Source organism: Gymnoscopelus microlampas, assembly GCF_963454915.1.
Source record: "Gymnoscopelus microlampas genome assembly, chromosome: 9".
NCBI classification, from domain to species: Eukaryota; Metazoa; Chordata; class Actinopteri; order Myctophiformes; family Myctophidae; genus Gymnoscopelus; species Gymnoscopelus microlampas.
Genome location: NC_139946.1, coordinates 14,071,886 through 14,091,918, shown reverse-complemented (window position 1 = coordinate 14,091,918; position 20,033 = coordinate 14,071,886). Strand labels below are relative to the sequence as shown.

The window sequence follows — 20,033 nt, the reverse complement described above, 5'->3', positions numbered from 1 at the left end:
CCCCTATCCAACAGGTCACGCAAATACTGCTTTACTTCCTGATGAAGAGGCTTAGGGATCGACATGTATGTTCTTTTCACAGGGGTGGGATCATGGAGAGTAATATGCATCTTCAATGAGGGAATACTTCCAATGTCATGCTCATGAAGTGAAAATGCCTTACATTCTTCCCTTAGCAACTGCCGTGCTTTCACCTGCTCCTCCTCAGGCAGGTGGTCTAGTTGAACTGGAGGGTCCCATTTTCCTTCTGGGAGCTTGTCGTCTCCGGTCTCTTCTTTGTCACGACTGATAGCTGGTGGAGGCCTCTCTCTGTCTGTCTCTTTATCATCACTGACCACAAAAGTGCTGCGCAAGGCAGGGTATAATCCGCTCACTGGCTCTAAGTGGCCCACTTGCATCCTCCTGTCTAATGTCAGTGTGTGTTTTGTAGCATTCATCACTGGAATTCTGATACGTGATGACTTTCCCCTCTGTAGTGTGACAAGCATCTCTCCACTGCTTAGCCCCTCAGGCCAGTCTAGTCCACCATTTGGTACAAAAAGCATCACCTTTTCCTCTTCTAATATTCCAGCGTGGGTGCGGCCCTTCACAATGGCCAGTTCCCCCGGTGGTATTTTGATGCATACATTTCCCACTTTCACTGGTGTATGTTCATGTTTTTCTCCTGAGGAGACGAGTACTTCTGCCAATTTTTCTACCTCTTTTGGCTCCAGGGTGAAGGCTGCTCCAAGGGTGGTGATTAGCTCTGGTGTTACCCCCTCTCTCAGTATGCACTCAATCACATTAAACCCAATAATGGGGTCTTCAGCCACATGGGGGTCAGGGCTTACTAGAATGGGTACTTTTCTGGCTTTAGGGGAATTTTCAGTTTGGCCAAAGCTGATTTCTATTTCCACCCACCCACTAAAAGGTATCTGAGTTTGGTTTACAGCTAACCCACTAAGTTTCACTGGTCCCAACAAATCACTGAGGGGTCTGACTTGAGTGTGCGGGAGAAATGTCTGTCTCCAATGCTCATTCACCATACATGCTTGAGCGCCAGTGTCCCACCAGGCCGTTACTGGGGTGTTGTCAAACCAACAGTGCACCATGCATCTCTTTCCTACCACATCCACTAATGTAGCTTGACTCTTAGGGTTCAGGAAGCCTATCTTCAGAGTCTCGATTTGTTCTTGGTGTATTTCGAGGCCCAAATCCCCTTCCTGCTTTGCTTTTGTAGCTTGTGCTCTCATAGGGAATGTGTTCTGGACTGCAGGTCTCCCCTTCTCAGCAGTCCTCTTCAGTTTCCCTGGTTCGACCTGGTCTGACGACACCCCCATGAGAAGTGCCCCGTTTCTCCACACCTGAAACAGTGCTCACATGAGTCCATCCTTCCCTGTGTCGTACATGTCTCACAAGCCCTAGTCTGCCTTCTTCTCATCAGTTGCCCTGGCTGGGATGTTCCACGTTGCCCCATACAGTCTTTTAGCAGCTCTCGAATCTCTGCCATCTCAGCTCTCAACTCGTGCACCACATCTTTGTTTGCAGACTCTCCTCGCTTCTCTGTTACAACTTTTCCCTTCACCGCCACAGTACTTCGCTGTGGGGACTCTGACTGTTGTCCATCCCCTCCTGATTGGATGGGACTGGAATTGATCTTCAGGTCTGTTTGCAGCTCACTGGCAGCTGCCGTCCTCATGTGGACGGTTTTCTTAAACTTATGTCTCCTTTCCTCCTCCAACCGTGAAGACAGGTTCAGTTGTTCAATCAATTCTTCATCTGTTGATGTGGTGTACTCAAGCACATTCTTCATATCAAATTTCAGTGACTCACTTTGCAGTCCAGTGTACACTGACCTGAGAAATTTCTTTTGGATCAGTTCTGCTCCATACTGTTCTTCCCCTTCTTCATCTGTGGAGGCAAGGAGACGGTCTTTGAGTTCAATGGCTCTGAAGAGGAAACTTTGGGCTGTCTCTTTCGGTTCTTGCAGGAGGTTGATCAGCTGATGATATAGGTCAGAGGGGCTTTCCACTTTGAAATGGCCCTTCAACACAGTCTTTAACTTTGGGATTGTGAGGTCGCTCTTAGACTCCAGCATGCTCCGCAATGATAGGCCAGGGCTTATGGCTCGGATTACTGCTTCGATGACTTCTGAGTCTTTATAGCGTTTCTTTAGACCCCCGTTAATCTGGTGAAGCAGATTGGTGTAGCTCAACCTCTCCTTCTGGCCCTCCTCTCCAATCTGACCCCAAATCCTAAACTCCTTCTTTATAGTCACTTCTGGGGCGAGTCCGGTCTCACTTTGAGGGGTGCTATTGCCTGCCAGGCTCGAAGGCTGGCCCAGCCTCTGACTGAGTGACTTTATCTGTTGCACCATCTGGGCTCTGGCATTCTGTTGCTCCATCTCTAAGTTGACATATCTTTTTCTCAGCTCCAGCAGCTCTTCATGTTCTCCCCCACTGCCCTTGAGGCCTCCTATTGTGCTTAGCAAGTTTTTCATAAACGCTTGAGCCGCCTCTGCGTCCTCCGTCTCTGCCACATCATCAATGGTAGCCTCAATCAGCTTAACAAGGCCCCGTCTGCTTTGCTTCGCTGCATCCAGTCCCTTGCATTTTGCCCACAAGCCGACCTGGACCAGTTCTTCTTTCTGAAGCTTCGCCAATGCAGCACTGGCCTGTTCCTGTAGCTCCTCAAGCTCCATTTTATGGGACAGGGTAATAGACGAACAATCTTGGTCCTCTTGTTAACTTCGTTACTGAAGTTGATGTCTGGAATCCCGGGTTTCGGCACCAAAATATGTTACAGGTCTGACGTGGAATAAACCAGCCACTGTATCATATTTAATTATTTTTATATTTATTTCTGAAAAACAGAAGAAAAGGGGTACAGGTTCACTCTGCTGCACAGAATCACAATGACCTCTAACCAGCATCACTAGGAATTTACTTCCGGGTTAGATGTCAGTGTAAACAGTTTAAATGGTCACCAGACACTTTACCTTTTTTCCAGATAACAATATCAACATTGACTAAAGTCATAACTATATTAAAGAACAATTAACCACAGTACAGTTTTCCCAAATATCCTTAATGACGTTCTGAATACAATTGTAAATCAAAATCTTACCCACTAAAATAACAACAAAGGCATTTTAACATCTCTCTTTTCTGAATACTCAAACTGAGTATTTCCCCAATTTAACCTTTTCACATTTCACTTTTCAACATACCAATCATGTCTTATTTCTTTTCATTCATATCAGTACCTCATTAGTATATTACCTCAGTTGTCTACTAGTACAATTTCAATACAGACATAGTCTGATCATTTCTCAACAATCATGTTGCCTTTAGACAGGACTCTTAAGTGAAACAGATCAACAGACTACTCTTTCCCATTATTAACTTATTCCACATTTCTCTCTTGCTGAACTAATCACACTTTACCTGAAAAACAGAAGAAAAGGGGTACAGGTTCACTCTGCTGCACAGAATCACAATGACCTCTAACCAGCATCACTAGGAATTCACTTCCGGGTTAGATGTCACTGTATCAGTGTAGTTCCCTGCAGCTAGGCGCCCCCTACTGTCGGAAGGAGGGTACGACCTCTCCATTAGTGAACAGCTTATTCCCCTGTATACTCAAATCAATTCTCCTTTATACTCAAATCAATTCAGAGTGTTACACCAACCGCCATGACCCACACACAACTGTCTGTCTCCTGCCATCACCATGGTGACTGACCAGGCAACAACAATGGCACTGTGGAGGTCCAGGCTCCAAGGTTTGGAGGAGGAGGGGAGGGGGGGTGTTGAGAGGGGTGGGGAAGGAAGGTTGCGTTGGGTGGTGGTGAAAAATGAAGAAGGAAATAAGACAATGATAAGACAATGATGAGACAATGACGCACACAAGCGCACGCACGCACGCACGCACGCACGCACGCACGCACGCACGCACGCACACACACACACACACACACACACACACACACACACACACACACACACACACACACACACACACACACACACACACACACACACACACACACACACACACACACACACACACACACACACACACTTGTATTACTATCCTTATGAGGTCATCAACATTTTAGGACAGTGATTTTGTTTAACCTTTTTTTTAACCGTAACCCTAAAGCTGAAGAGCCCATTCTACAGCGACGCATTGTGAGCTTGTAGATCAGCTATCTTCGGTGTATGACACCGGTGTGGTATATATCAGGCATAACTCCAACCATAGATCTCGAATTCTACTATACTTGTGGGGAGATTTGGCCTTCACAATACAAGTACACACACACACACACACACACACACACACACACACACACACACACACACACACACACACACACACACACACACACACACACACACACACACACACACAGATACCTGTGAATGACAGCTCCATCGTACACAGAGTCGTTGAGGTAGACAGGATAACTGGGCAGGTTCATCTGTTCTCCTACGGGAGCGTTGTAGGACACCAGCCCATCTGAGACAAACACAGTGATTGAAGGGGAAACAACAATCAAACACAGAACTAGAACAACAGAACAGTGAAGGAAACAGGGGGTGGGGTGGGTTAGTAAGTTTTATCATTTCAACACTGATTATTTAGATTAGAATACCAAGTATTCAAGCTATAGTTCATGGACACGCAGAGAGCATGTGATTAATGTGTGCGTGTGTGCGTGCGTGCGTGCGTGCGTGCGTGCGTGTGTGCGTGTGCGTGTGTGTGCGCACGCATGGGTGTGGCACGTGCGTGAGAGAGAGAGAAAGAGAGAAAGAGAGAAAGAGAGAAAGAGAGAAAGAGAGAAAGAGAGAAAGCGCTATCCCTTATTTATACTTGGATTTGTATCTAGATCTGCATACAATATAGGTACATTTTTACATTCTTACAGACAACTTAACTCTCAGGATTCTGCAACTTCCTCTCTCTTCAGCCCTCAAAACCTTGAGTATGTTTCACCTCTAAATTCACCCTAGCTCACATTTCACCCCTGGCTTCTCTTACCCAGCCATTCACACCCATAGAGCTCCACCCGCATGCAGACGTTCATGGAGTGATCCGTCACTGGCATGAACCGGACAAAACGGGCTATAATGGGAGGCTCCAGGTCCTTTAGGACAATGGCGTAGGCGTTCCGGTTCCCCTCGATTACCTGCGAGAAGAGGACAAACACCTTGACCTTCAGAACCCGGACTGAAGTTAGATTATGCTTCAATATCAATCACAAAATCATAGACTCCATCTATATTGGCCGCAGATAAAGGAAAATAACTCATCTATCTCCTCCCTGTTCAATGTACCATCACTATTATCTTGTTGTGTGACCACGGCCGCGTGCCAGCTAAAACTCTACAACCACTTATAAAGAAATGATAAGAAGAGGAGACGCTGAGCTTGTATAAACAGTGTCTTTATCAGTAATCTGTTATAAAGGTCAAAAACACACACACACACAAAATGTTTATATAGCACCGTCGATCAGGCCGACTGCCGGTCCCTTAGAATCTTCCTGACATTGACCATTAGCTATTTGGCCAGAGATCATGGGTTATTTCCTGTGTAACAAAGATCTAATTCTGTAGTTATGGTATTTGTAATGTAATGATTCCTTAATCAGTCAAAGTAATAAATGTATTGATTATTAAATTGCTGGATGAAAAATATATCGTCTCTGTCGGGTGGAAACCGTCCGAAATGTGCAAATGTCCGAAACTGTTACTTTTCAGGATACAAATTCAAAAATAGCAAAAGTAGTAGATCTACAAGCTCAAAACACATCGCTTTGCGCGGCGTTTCGAGTTTTCTGCTACTTTTGATGCTTTTGTGTGACGCTGTAGTTAGTATGATCAAGTAGGGCATTCATTTACAGTTAGAATATGGATATAGGAGGTTTCTGCCCGACAGCAACGGTATGTTGATTATTGAATTGGTTGATGCAGTGATTATGATCAATGTATTCATTTATTAATGACTTATTTGGGATATTAATAGACTCACCTGTTTGCCCTGCCTGTTCCTCCAAGAGATCCATCGGCTGCCGTCACGGCTGTACTTGATCTTGTACATCTGGGCAAACTCGTTGCCGATGCCGCCGGCATGGCGCCCCTGGGTGCCCACCAGGGTGATGAAGTGAAGAGAACGCAGGTCAATCTGGAGGAACTCCTTTAGACTGTCCGGCTCCACCGTTATCTCAGGACACCACGCACCATCCCCCTCCTCAAACTCCAACCTAGGAGAGAGAGAGGGAGAGAGAGAGAGAGAGAGAGAGAGAGAGAGAGAGAGAGAGTTAGTTATCCCTTATGTATACTTAGATTTATATGTATGTTGTGGATCTACATACAAGCTCACAGTGTGAGGCATTGTGAGCTTGTAGATGCTACTTTAGGTGCGTGACACGATGCGAAACAATTAGACGTTAACCCATTAAAAATAGCAGCTATTACAAAATCTGCTATTTTTTTGGAAAAATCTTGAAAATGTGTGCAAATATTTGAATATATATGTTTTTTTAAAGCATTTTTAAACTGAAATCTTTGCTTCTGGGGATTCTACAAATGTCTTCTAATCAGTTTTTTTGAAAAAACTTATGTTGCCATAATATCAGTGGTTCTCAAACGTTTTTCATGTTAAGGACCCCCAAAATGATATGTATTTGTCCGCAGACCAGCATCTCAAAATATTTTGTTCCAGGGACCCGCGGAAGCAAAGATTTGAGTTAAAAATGTATATATATATATATATTCAAAGATTGCCACACTATGAGCTTGTATATCTGCTATTTTTGAATAGCCAAAGAAATCTTAAAATGACACAGATGCGTTCCCGGTCTTAATGGATTCAACCTCTAACTGCTAGCAGCTTGGTGCCTTGCATGGCTGCCTCTGCTGTTGGGTGAATGTAACGCATACATTGTAAAGCCACTTGGAAAGAGCCACTACACAAAAAAAAAAGCTAATCTACAAGCTCACATCGCTCAACATGTTGTGATCTTGTAGATCTGGAATGTTGCCCCCCCCCCCACACACACACAAAATGGATGATGGGTTCAAGTGGTGAAAGACCATTTGCAGACCAAATAATGGTGAGTGGATTTATAGCACATATTATAATTGCAGTAGGAAAGGAGTAAAGTGAGAGCAAAATTAGGACAGGATGGGGAGAGAAAGGTGAGAGGAAAGTGAAAGTGAGTGCGGTGGTCGATTTCAGTTCATGCAGTTATAAAAACAGCTCGGTGAAGGCCTACGTCGTAAATTCATTTGAAACTGTTCATTTCGGGGTTAGGGGGCTGGCTGGGGGCTGGCTGAGGGCTGCTGGGAGCGCGGCAAGACTGAAAACACAGCCATTGTCGACCAGAGAGAAAGTATTACATCATTATCCTTGATACTTAGTCAAGGCCACCCACATTTTACAACACGCATGCACACATGCATGTGCACGCACTCACACACACACACACACACACACACACACACACACACATACACACACACACACACACACACACACACACACACACACACACACACACACACACAGGCACGCGTACACAAACACACCCAGGCACGCACACACTCATGCACACATACCCACAGGCACGACAACATGCGTGTGCACGCACACACACATACACAGGTACAGAGTAGACGGTCGACACGTGCAGTCGTGCACACCCTGGCCTCCTTCATAATGTGGTTCTGAGTGGAACCGATACCCTAGTTTGTGGTTTACTGCAAATAAACAGCCACCTTACAGAAACAAACCCACCCACACACTATCATTATGAAGGGGGTAAATATCGTTGCTGTCGGGCAGAAACCTCTTATCTCTCCATATTATAACTTTTTGTGTTTTTTCCCCCGTAAATGTCCTCCCTACTTGATCATACTACAGCGTCACACAAAAGTATCAAAAGTAGCTCGAAACGAGGCGCAAAGCAAAACGTTTCGACCTTGCCGATCTGCTACTTTTGAAACTTTTGAATTTGAATCCTGAAAAGTAACAGTTTTGGACATGTGAGGTTTCCACCCGACAGAGACGATATACCGTGCGGCATGTGTGCATGTGACAGCTCATGCACATTGTACAGTATGAGCATTTAGGTGTTTGCATGTGTGCATGTGTGTATGGGCATCGCTCAGTGCGTGCGTGCGTGCGTGCGTGCGTGCGTGCGTGCGTGCGTGCGTGCGTGCGTGTGGCCTACCTGCCATATCTAGCTGCAGTAGACTCAGACCACTGACTGGAGGCAGAGATGTCTTCATCCTGTATCTGTCCACCAGACATGCCCAGAGGATACCTACACACACCTGAAACAGCATGGGTACAGTTTGAATAGAGCAGAATAGGACAAAAACTTGATTGCCCACATACAGTGTGCATTTGCGTTTGGCTTCACAGTGGTAGATTAAAAATGTGGCAACATAACATAAATATATAGTCACACCACCAATAACACCAAAAGACACAAGGACATTGTAAAAGAGTAAACCTTCGTATTCCTGTTGATAATTACAGAGTGTAGAAAGTGCGATTTTTAGTATAGTGTTGGTGAAATTGCAGGTATTACAAAAACTGAAAACTGATTGAAAAGAGAACAATGTATATATAGCACATAATGATGAGTTAGGATGAAATAAAAGCTTTGATAATTGTCTTGAAAGATAAGAAAGCTCCTCATAGAAAATATAGTCAAGTGGAAAAAGGTTTTAAATATAACTTACATAATTACATTCAGATTGTAATGGAGTTCAATCAGAGGTCATACAGACATACACACCACACTTACCTGGATTATCACCAATAAGCAGTGATGTAAAGTAACTAAGTACATGTACTCAAGTACTTTACTATATTTTTGACATATTTTTACTTTACTGGAGTATTTACTTGTACTCCACTACATGTAAAAGTCAAATATTGTACTTTTAGTCCACTATAATTATTTGAAAACATTAGTTACTAGTTATTTTGTAGATTTTGATTATTATTACAAAACCACTTCAGACCTATAATTTGAAAATACACTTTTAAACTTTTAGTTTAAAACTTGTAAATGGTAAATGGTGCATTTATCCAAAGCGCTTTACATAGATTGTGCATTACATTCACCCATTCACACACACATTCATACACCGATGGCAGAGGAAACCATGCAAGGCACCAACCTGCTCATCGGGAGCAATTAGGGGTTCAGTGTGTGTGTGAGAGAAACAGGATTTTCTGCATCTTCAAGTACATGTTGAATACCAAACTTGTACTTGTAACAGACTTCTACAATACTACTACTAATTCTAATACTTTTACTTAAGTGAATAATTTGAGTACTTCTTCCATCACTGCCAAAGAGCTGCACTTGTCTCTATCATGAATATAAAGATCTACTCTCCCTGCTTAAACCAACCAAAGTGCTTGCTAGCAGCAGGAACTTGAAACCATATTCAGACACCCATCAGACATTCTCAGACATTCGTAAACCTTGTTTTAGTTTTAGTTTTGACTTGAAAATCTGTTATTTTCACCAACGACGTATGGCTGTATGAAGCATAAACTATAGGCTTAAGACAGAGCTATTTGATTCCCACCTCTGCCAAGAGACCTGATTACTCAACATGATGGATGGTTTTGACGAATAGGGTGGCCACGGCAGTTACCGTCATGCATGTACACACACACACACACACACACACACACACACACACACACACACACACACACACTCTCCTGGTACTCGAGAGTGTGGTTGCTGTATTGAAATATGTAGCTGCATTGGTTCAATTTCTCTGCCAGTCCAAACAGTACTGGTATCCCAACAGATGTACTGTAGTTGAGTGTGTGTGTGTGTGTGTGTGTGTGTGTGTGTGTGTGTGTGTGTGTGTGTGTGTGTGTGTGTGTGTGTGTGTGTGTGTGTGTGTGTGTGTGTGTGTGTGTGTGTGTGTGTGTGCGCGCGCGCACGTGTGCATGCGTGTGTGGCAGGACCCACAGGTTAGAGCCCATCACGCCCCCACCATGTGGTTGATAGAACCAATATGCCCTCTGTTTCCTGCATGCCCATCCACCCCCTCATCCACTACTCCCTCTCTCTCTCTCTCTCTCTCTCTCTCTTCCTCCCCTCCTCCCTCGTTCTCCTGTGTGGTCTCAACCAACCTACCAACCACTCTCCCCGCACCCTTCTCCCCTTCGGTGATGAGAGGCGATTAAAGTTAACTGGTTTGCGTTTGAACTCTTTTCATCGCTCGGTGTTTCGCAGAGGCTCAGTGGGTTCGGGTGGCTAACTGCGCGTGACACAGGAGACATGGTGTCTATTAAGTTTTTATGAGCCTCCAAATGAATTTCCTGATTCATGGGTGCAGAAATAGAAGCCGATTCTTTCCATCAATATTATCTCTGCTGGGTTGGGTTGTTCCAGTGTTTCGGGTCCAACACTGATATCTGCTCCTAGCAGGATATGGCTGCTAAGCAGGTTGTTTATGGATGAAAGGCCCATAGAGAAACTGGATTTCACCCTGTTTTGTGCGTGTGCATGATAAAAAAGTGTAGTGTGTGGTGTGGCACAAACTGGCACTGTGTGTATACGTGCGCGTGTATGTGTGTGTATATGTGTGTGTGTGTGTGTGTGTGTGTGTGTGTGTGTGTGTGTGTGTGTGTGTGTGTGTGTGTGTGTGTGTGTGTGTGTGTGTGAGATAGCCTCGGGTCATGGCGGTCAGTGGGAGTGGAGGCGGAAGTTATTGGGAGACTGTTGGCCCCTCGTCTGACTGAGAGCCTTTGAGAAGCTGCCAGCAACAGCAAAACCTCCACATCCAAGGCCTCGTTCTGTCGCTTTGCTTTTTCTTTTTCTCTGTCCTTCTTGTGCCTTATTCTCTTCCCCCTTTTTTTTCTTGATCTCCTCAAAATATTTGCTTAAAAAGTCAAGACGGGGAGACTTCAGAAGGCTCCGCGCTGGCACTGACAAGTTGATACACCGCTCGTACGTGCTCGCAAAAAGCCGGCTGTAGACGTAAGCACCCACGCAGGCAGGCCTCGTCTTGGCAGTGACACGGTGACAGCTTGAAACGCTCGCAAACAAAAAAACCTCTTCCAGATGTCAGAGAGACCTCGTTCTCCCCTTAATCTTCCGTCGTCCCTCTGTCAACCTCATTCTGCTCAGCCCTGCTGTCCCCAGCCCTCTCGCTCTCTAATTATTCATCCCCATTTCTACCATTCTTCATCCTAACCTCCCCAAACACACACTCACACATATGCATACCCACGCACGCACGCACACACACATACATACACACACACACACACACACGTACGTACACACTTTCTAATGTTCGTAGCCTCCTTTTCATTGCTCCCCTCCTCCCCTCTCTTGCTTGTCACCCAGCAGACCACGTCGTCAACTGAAACAAGGTCACACGTCTCCGATTTTCAATCTGTTACTAGTATCGTTATAGCAACGTAATTGTAATCAAATGTGATCATGTGTTTGGGATTGTTTGTTTCTATTGATAATTTTCCATTGGCTCCTTGTTTGTTTTTGTTATTTTTCCACGAGACAAACAAGGGAGTCGGATATTGTATCTGCTATTACAACAGTGACCATATTCACAACACCTGTCAAGAACATCCAAAACATATGTAGTTGGAGAGGTTCTGGGTAAGATTCTGAAAAACATCATCATTCGAAAAAGACATGGAAATGAAATGGAGGGGCGGTGGAAGAAAAATATATCTAACTTGATAACTCAAGTTATGCAAATGTGTCCATGGATGGATTCAGCTTGATCTATTCTTCGCTGCGCGGCAGTGTCGCACACAGAAAATAGAAGATATACAAATTCACGAGGCATCGCACCATGACACTTTGTGAACTTGTAGATCGGCTATTTTCGTCTGAGTATAAAAAGCTTTTGGCTTTAGTTTCACACTGCTCCACTGCATCCCGCTGTGGAGGTTACATTGTTTGGACTGGTTGGCGTGTCTTTGCTAGCTTGTGAGAGTAGCACACGAGGGCTCATTTACATAGACGTACACATGTAAAGTATCGTATTCCTCACTCCAATTGTCTCCACAGTCTCATGCCGAGATGTCCATTGTCATGTGGAAACCACAATAAACTCAGAAGAAATAATAATAGGGCTCTTATGTGTTCGTCACGTGGTGTATGCGCAGAAACATAACTCGTGTAATTTTTCCACAAGCCCGAGCCAGGTCGACACAGTGACACTGACCGCATACTGTACAATGCAATACCACTAGTTTGGAAAACACTGAGTAATTGCCTGGGACATAATTGATGAAAATAGGAGTCATTATCAAGATCCTCAACCGCATCCTAGAGAGAGAGGGGGGGATATAAACAGAGATGAACACAGAGAGGGAGAGAGAAGAGAGAGAGAGAGGTTGAGGAAGAGAGAGGGAGAGAGGAGGCTGAATTTCAGAGTTTCAGTGCTGTGCCGGATGCATGACCACTTCTTCCAAATGTTGGCTTCTGCTGTGTTTATTTATCTAGCCGACCCACTCAGAGGTGACCCCTGGGGTGAGCTCTGAGGGCGGCTGAGTGTGTTCATTCACACACACACACACACACACACACACACACACACACACACACACACACACAAGCACTGAATATCAGGCAACAGCATCTAAAAATATCACAGTAGAAAAGGCAGAAAAATACCAGGTTTGTGTGATTGAGAGAGAGAGAGAGAGAGAGAGAGAGAGAGAGAGAGAGAGAGAGGGATGAAGAGGGACCTGGACCAAACCCACTCTCTCTCACCTCTTGATGCTTACCGCACCCTGGCCAGTGAAAGGCGGACTTGTTCTGTACTGTTTGCTGTCTAACCTCTGGCTCCAAACACGCTCTCACACACATGCGCGCACGCACGCACACATGCGCGCGCTCGCTCGCTCGCTCGCTCGCTCGCACGCACGCACGCACGCACGCACGCACGCACGCACGCACGCACGCACGCACGCACGCACGCACACACACACACACACACACACACACACACACACACACACACACACACACACACACACACACACACACACACACACACACACACACACACACACACACACACACACACACACATATATATAGATACCATCAAGTCTGTAATCTGCTGCTTACATACCGGACAGGGCTTTTAGTGGAGGTTTGGCATTCCTCTGGCCGCTGTGCAAACCACTCACACACTATACAGCCAATATACAGATGGACCACTCACAAGCTTCTCTGCGAAGCAGGTTTTCATAAATTAATTGAGGATTTCTAATTTACACAGAACAGTACAATCTATATACTTTCATCCTCCATAGCCATGACTGGCAGTAAAATCCTCAATGTTTATCAATTTGTAACTCTCAGGGCCCCATCTTCCGCAGTGTGAAAGATAGATATCCTACTATAATTCTAGTAACCTCTGTAGTAGTGGTGAGTACGTGAGTGAAGATACCGGGTTCTCCTCACTGGCTGGACCAATTGCTCTGATTTTGCACACAGCCATTGACCATTACCATCTGAACGCAACTGTGAAGCCCGTTTTTCAATGTCATCAAATCTCAGCTTCTTATTAGCGTTTTTGTGTCAAACACTGTCGCCATGGTTACGGGGCTGCCCAGCTATGGGACGAACTGCCTCCCGGGTTGCCAGATCATGTGCGCATATCCCCCCACGGATGCGCTGCGCCGACCGGGTATGGTCTAGTAATTGCTATTTTCGCAGTTGTAATTTTTACGGCCAGCATGTTATATAATTTAGATGCCAAATTATTTTTGCGCCCATCTAGTGCCAATGGGCGTGTTGGTCTTAGAAATGGAATTCGACAGGTGTGGGCCATGGCAATGAATTGGCTCATTTGGGCCATGGCCAGAGCCTTTTCTGGACAACCGCCTATCCGACCGACTGGACGCTGTGCACTCAACTCCCTGGGTCGTCTGCTGTGTGCCGAATTAGAAGTTGGTCGGTGGACTTCAAATGGTAGCCTACTACACAAAACATAGATCGTTTTTGTGCTCAAATAGCAGATACATTTGTCAAGCACTTGATTTAATTTTTTGTTTTTGTTGGGGGGAGAGGCTTTTCTGCCTTTATTTCGATAGAACAGTGTATATTGACAGGAAATGGAGGGAGAGTCGGGGAGTGACACACAGGCGTCCGTCGGGCTCAGCAATCGAACACTGTCAGGCTGCATCAGAGTATATATGGCATACGCTTGATTCTTTATTCATCCTATTAATAAGAAATAAAACAAAAAGTTGCTACTGCTATAAGACGAACAGTGAGGAGCAACAGAGAGGGAGAGAAAAAGATATTCATTTATTTCAGTAAGTAGCCTGCCTACACTTTATTGCTGATGGAATGTGTTCAAATACCTCTCGTCATACATACGGAACGCACTCCTCTGTGTCACTGTAATGTTTAATATGCATTTTAAAAAGTAGCCTAACTGGGACTGAGCATGTGATTATTAATTTGATATGTCAAGTTATCACAAATGTCTTTGAGGAGACATTAGGCTAGGGTGATTCTGTCTGCAGTGATTCTGACCACAGCAGCACGCCAACTGCGTTTGGTTCACCTCTCCTTTCCATGTGATGTTTCGGTGAGCAGTTTCCTGACATCATTATATCACATTATTAATGTTGCTCCCATAGAAGATCAAATGAAATTTTCCTCAGCAGAAAAGTGGTTGCATCTCCTCCAACTTGCTAAATCCGTTATTTAAATAACAGTTCTCTATGATGAAGTCTAATTTATGTTATGCCCAAAACACATCCATGACTAATCCAGAGTCTGAATACAGCCCCTGTGCGCTGTACGCCCCACTTCGCACCAAGATAACGTGCCATTTAACAAGCAACATTGGAGGGGAAACGTCCCAGATGCAATTTGCGCCCTGCGTTCTGTGCCCGGAGCCATAGATCATCTAAATTGGGCCCTCTGAGTTAAAGTCTTACTGTGTAACATCCATTTTAGTATTTTTTGGGGGGGGACCTCTGGTAGTTAGAACTGCGATTCCCAGAATTCAGTTTGAAACAAAATCATGCACTGTTCCAAAATGAATGCTGCATGCGTCCTAGCATCAAGGTTATTTTGTAAAGCAACAAATACATTTTCAAAGATTTATTATATTTTTTTATTTAATCTTTATACAGGTAATCCCATTGAGACCTGAGGTCTCATTCTCCACAGCAGTGGTTCTCAACCTGGGGGTCGCGACCCCCAGGGGGGTCGCCAAATAATTTGGGGGGGTCGCCAGATTTTTTGGGTGAATTTAAAAAAAAAAAAAAAAAAAAGTTTTTTTTTTTTTTTTAACAAAATATTTTTTTATGTTATCATTAATTCATGTTTTATCAGTTAATTTACTCAATTTACCCACTTTTTGCAAAAATGTTTTGATAATAAACAATTATCAAATAACCTATTATAAATAAATAACCTTCGCGCGCGCGAACGGGACCGCTCGCGCGCGCGAACGGGACCGCTCGCGCGCGCGAACGGGACCGCACGCGTGCGCGCGGGGGGTCGCGGGAAATAATATCATTATTTTGGGGGTCGCGGCCTGAAAAGGTTGAGAACCCCTGCTCCACAGAGACTAGGTTCAAAGAGCAGCAACAATTAGGTTCAAAGAGCAGCAACAATTAGCAACGTTACAGACAGCAGGCCTACATTCAATACAGAGACAAGATAAAAACTTTAAAATACATAAATAATAAATTCCTGGTACATTTCCGATGCCTGTGTCATTTTGATGAGTGTCTGGGCACACACTTGCGACTAAAAATAGTTTATAGAGAAGCTGTCAAAAAACACATTTATGTGGACTGGTTATTGTGAAAAATATACCAGTGAAAGATTATATATATATAAAACGTTTGTTTAATTGAAAAGGTTACACAGTACGACTTTAAATTAACACATTTTACTGTGTACACTGAAGGAAGTACACCCACTCAGGAGTAAAATGGGAAAGACAGGGATGGTATAACTCCATTGCTTGGGAATTTTAAACAGGGGAAAGTTGGCATCGCCCGACATTTAGTCTCTCCTAAATTCAGCCATGAATATTTCCCGCCTGTGGAAAAATGACTCGCCTTTCAATCCGGCAGAACCAGAGCATTTAGACAGAATTATAGATAGATATAGCGTGCTCTCGTATTTTAGGACAGGTCAAGATTTAAGTGCTTTGTGGCCCCCCTGGAATTCGATTTCACATAATCGCTGGTGGCTTTTGTACAAAGAAATCCCCTCGGGTCATATTTTAAATGCAAAACGTTTCTCTTGCACGGTAAACTTGTTGAACTTTGGCCATTGGATCAGATGCACAAACAGTCCGTTCCGTGACTTATGAGTGGTCAAAAGAATTGGGAAGAGCTCAGACACGCACGCGCACACACACACACACACACACACACACACACACACACACACACACACACACACACACACACACAAGCACACACAAATGGTGGAGAAAGACAGAGCCCATTTCAATGGACTTTCCTGCTGTCAGAATGTCTGGTATGCATTAGCCACAGACTCCAGTGGGATAGCTGGATCCACAGCATACGCACGCACGCTCGTGCGCACACACACACACACACACACACACACACACACACACACACACACACACACACACACACACACACACACACACACACACACACACACACACACACACACACACACACACACACACACACACACACACACACACACACACACACACACACACACACGAAAGAAAGAAAGAAAGAAAGAAAGAAAAGAAAGAAACTCCCATCATCGTCTAATACCCAAACACCACATGCATAAAGTCTCGTTGAGATGAAGAAGTTTCTCTTATAACAAAACATATCCGATATTGTTTTCTGCAGCACAGTACTGCACTGTATGTTGCAGCAACATCTGATTAAATAGACCAGAGAGGTAGCTATCAATAGATATGACGACACAGGCCTAGGCTTTAAATCAACCACAACATAAACACACCCACAATTATATTTACCTCCTTCTAACAAGAAATATCCCTCTATAATTCCTTTTTATCTCTCCCTTTCCCTAAACTATATTGAACTCTGCCCTCTCTCTTACATTGTGACAGCACAGCAGAGATTTTACACAGTATGAACGAATGACAGGAAGTGCTATGTTTGTGTGGGTCACCCTTGTGAATGTAGTTTGTATAATGTGTGTGTTTGTGGGTCTATATACAGTGTTTGTGTGCCCGTGTGTGTGTGTGCCTGTGTGTGTGTGTGTGTGTGTGTGTGTGTGTGTGTGTGTGTGTGTGTGTGTGTGTGTGTGTGTGTGTGTGTGTGTGTGTGTGTGTGTGTGCATGTAGCTCAGTCACTGCAAACATGGTGAGGATGTTAAAACTTTGAATGCGTGGGCAGTGTCGAAAAAAACAACTGTTGTTTCCCCACCATGACAAAGCCACAGAAACGCAAGGCCCAAATGAAATTGAACATACTCCTTGTTTGCTTTCGCTCAGTGCCAGATGGCTTTGTGAGAAATGTACTGCCATGTTCATAGTTTGCCCTCAGCACAATTATCCCCATCTCAGAGCAGAAAGCTACCACACCACAGCTGTAGAAAGGACAAACTCTGGCATTCCTATGCCTATAGCCATATGCCTGCTGCGTGCCTGCTTTTTCGTTCAATTTCAAAATTTCTCGTAATGAAAGTTTTCTTTTATACGATATAATACTATTACAGATGGTGAGACTGAATTCAGCGAAACCTCACATCGGATAAAGCCCCCAATCTGTCTTGGAGACAAATCTGCCTGCAATAAAGGGGCCTATACAATATGATACAGCATCTTCAACTCAAATTATGAGCCGTAGTCAGAGCAGCGCTTTCTATTTCCTTACTCTTTTTTTACAACAATCAAAACTACCCCTTGGTTCTCCGGCGACGCTGCCACTGCCCACCAAATGTTGCCTCTGTGTTTCCTTGTAAAACATAAATGGTCCTTTCAGATTGACATCACACTTTCCTTAAAAAAAAAAAAACACCCATGCAGTGGAGAGAGAGAGAGAGAGCTGGAGAAAGCCACGCATGCTGCGATCAAAGAGCCAACGCCAGGGAGAGAGGACCACAGCACTCCCACAAAGTAGCATTAATCCAAAATCTGTATTGAGAGTCTGGATGGCAACATGGAAGGTCCAGTCTGGGAGTGGGAAGCCATGCGGAACACTTTTTACCCAAACTCAATGAAGTCATTTTACAAAAACACAACAATTTGGCCTACGTGAAACAAGCCTAGAGTCGAGCGAGGAAGCTTCCAGCTAGCAAGATATTCAAATCTACATTATATCCGTCAAGTACTAATACTGCTAGGCAATCATTCGCTGTTATGTTTCACAGTTATTTGTCAAAAATAACCGATCTAAAAGCTCACAAGATTTTAGATCTGCTAGTTTTGGTGCACGACAGTGTCGTACAACACTGTGTAAATCAGTGTTGTACTGTAAGACACTAAATAAAATATAAATCTTGTTGACAGTACTGACCTGGATTAACTTGCGATGTGGCGGCTCCTAACAGGTAGAGGAGTATGAGCAGGGGAAAGAATACGTCCCAAAGGCGCTTCATCCCAAACACATGTACGGAGACAGGCTTCCTACCTGCAAAACATACAAAACAAGTCGGTTAGCCATGTGTCCATGTTTAAATGGCTGCAGATGATACACTGTAAATTAATGCTTTTAGTTTTTGCTGTTGTTGTTTTTCTAATTAGGAGGAGAAGGAGTGTTCATTTAAGACTGGTAACAATGTATCCAAAACACTGTCACTGTTAAATTAACACCATTGAAAGTTGACTAAGTGAACATGGATGCATCTTTTTAAGATCTATTTTGGGAATTTTATGCTTTATTTCAAGTAGGTCACTGTAGAGTAATCTCTCAAGACAGCAGAATCTGAATGGGTTCCCAGATTTACTGTAGAGAGACAGGAGAGGAGAGAATTCGAGCCTCACACTCGACAGGGGCATATTGTCTGTACACCAAATGTCAAAGCCCCCAGGCTCCCCTGGATGTCCCGTTTAAAGCAATGCCTTGCTTCCCAACATGTGGGTAGCAAGGCATTGAGCAGCTCCACTGAAGAACCTGGTGCTTAAGTGAATCGCTCAAAAGCACTCCAGCACTCAGTGGTAGTGCATCTGAGAACGCATCTGTGTGTCATTTTATAGATTTCTTTGACTATTCAAAAATAGCAGATATACAAGCTCATAGCGCGGCACCGAGTGGCTATGAGCTTGTATACCTGCTATTTTTGAAAAATCGTGAACATGTGTGCAAATCTTTCAATATATATTGTCTAAAGCAAACATTTTTTAAGATATGGTAGATGGGGGTCCACGGCTAAATTACATGAAAAAAGTTTGAGAACCACTGATTATATAACATGTTTAAAAAAAATAAAGATTTAGAAGACATTTGTAGAATCCCCAGAAGCAAGTTACAAATGTTCGCTTTAAAAAATATACATTAAAAGATTTGCACAAATTTTCACGATTTAAAAAAATAGCAGATCTACAAGCTCATGGCACGGCACTCAGTGCCACGACATGAGCTTGTATATCTATTTTTTTTTTTTTTAAATGACACAGATGCGTTCCCGGTCTTAATGGTTTAAAAGCTTATATTAGTTCATTCATTTTCCCCACAGAGGTTATAGAGTATGACGAAAACGTTTTGATTCAGTGAACTACTAAGAGAATACTTGCTCTTCTGTAATCGAGGAAGCCAGACAATTACACAGATCCATAAGGGGGAAAATGTGAGTTTTTATTAGAATCACAATTTTAATTCACTCAATAAAAGACAGAATAACTGCCACCTTAATGCTTTACCACTCTGTTAAATTATAATTGAAGTGAGAGTACAGCCATGGCTGTACTCTCCCTGGCAATGGCAAAGTAAAATACTTATTGTTAATTTAACTCCTGTACAAATGGAACGAAATGGAGTTAAATTAACACTGGAATTTGACTGTGTACAACGAAGAACTG

General features: G+C 43.8%; 1 protein-coding gene across 5 annotated transcripts in view; it reads right to left on the bottom strand.

The window, feature by feature from the left end:
- Positions 1-20,033, bottom strand: part of ddr2a (discoidin domain receptor tyrosine kinase 2a) — a 53,728-nt gene that overhangs the window by 14,092 nt on the left and 19,603 nt on the right. For all 5 annotated transcript variants that reach the window (XM_084065603.1, XM_084065601.1, XM_084065605.1 and 2 more), the window contains exons 2-6: positions 18,532-18,645; positions 8,222-8,324; positions 6,019-6,250; positions 5,026-5,173; positions 4,401-4,503 (exon numbers count right to left, since the gene is read on the bottom strand). In XM_084065603.1, the coding sequence (XP_083921729.1) occupies positions 4,401-4,503; positions 5,026-5,173; positions 6,019-6,250; positions 8,222-8,324; positions 18,532-18,613 (668 nt within the window). In that variant the 5' untranslated portion in view covers positions 18,614-18,645. The remainder of the gene's footprint in view (positions 1-4,400; positions 4,504-5,025; positions 5,174-6,018; positions 6,251-8,221; positions 8,325-18,531; positions 18,646-20,033) is intronic.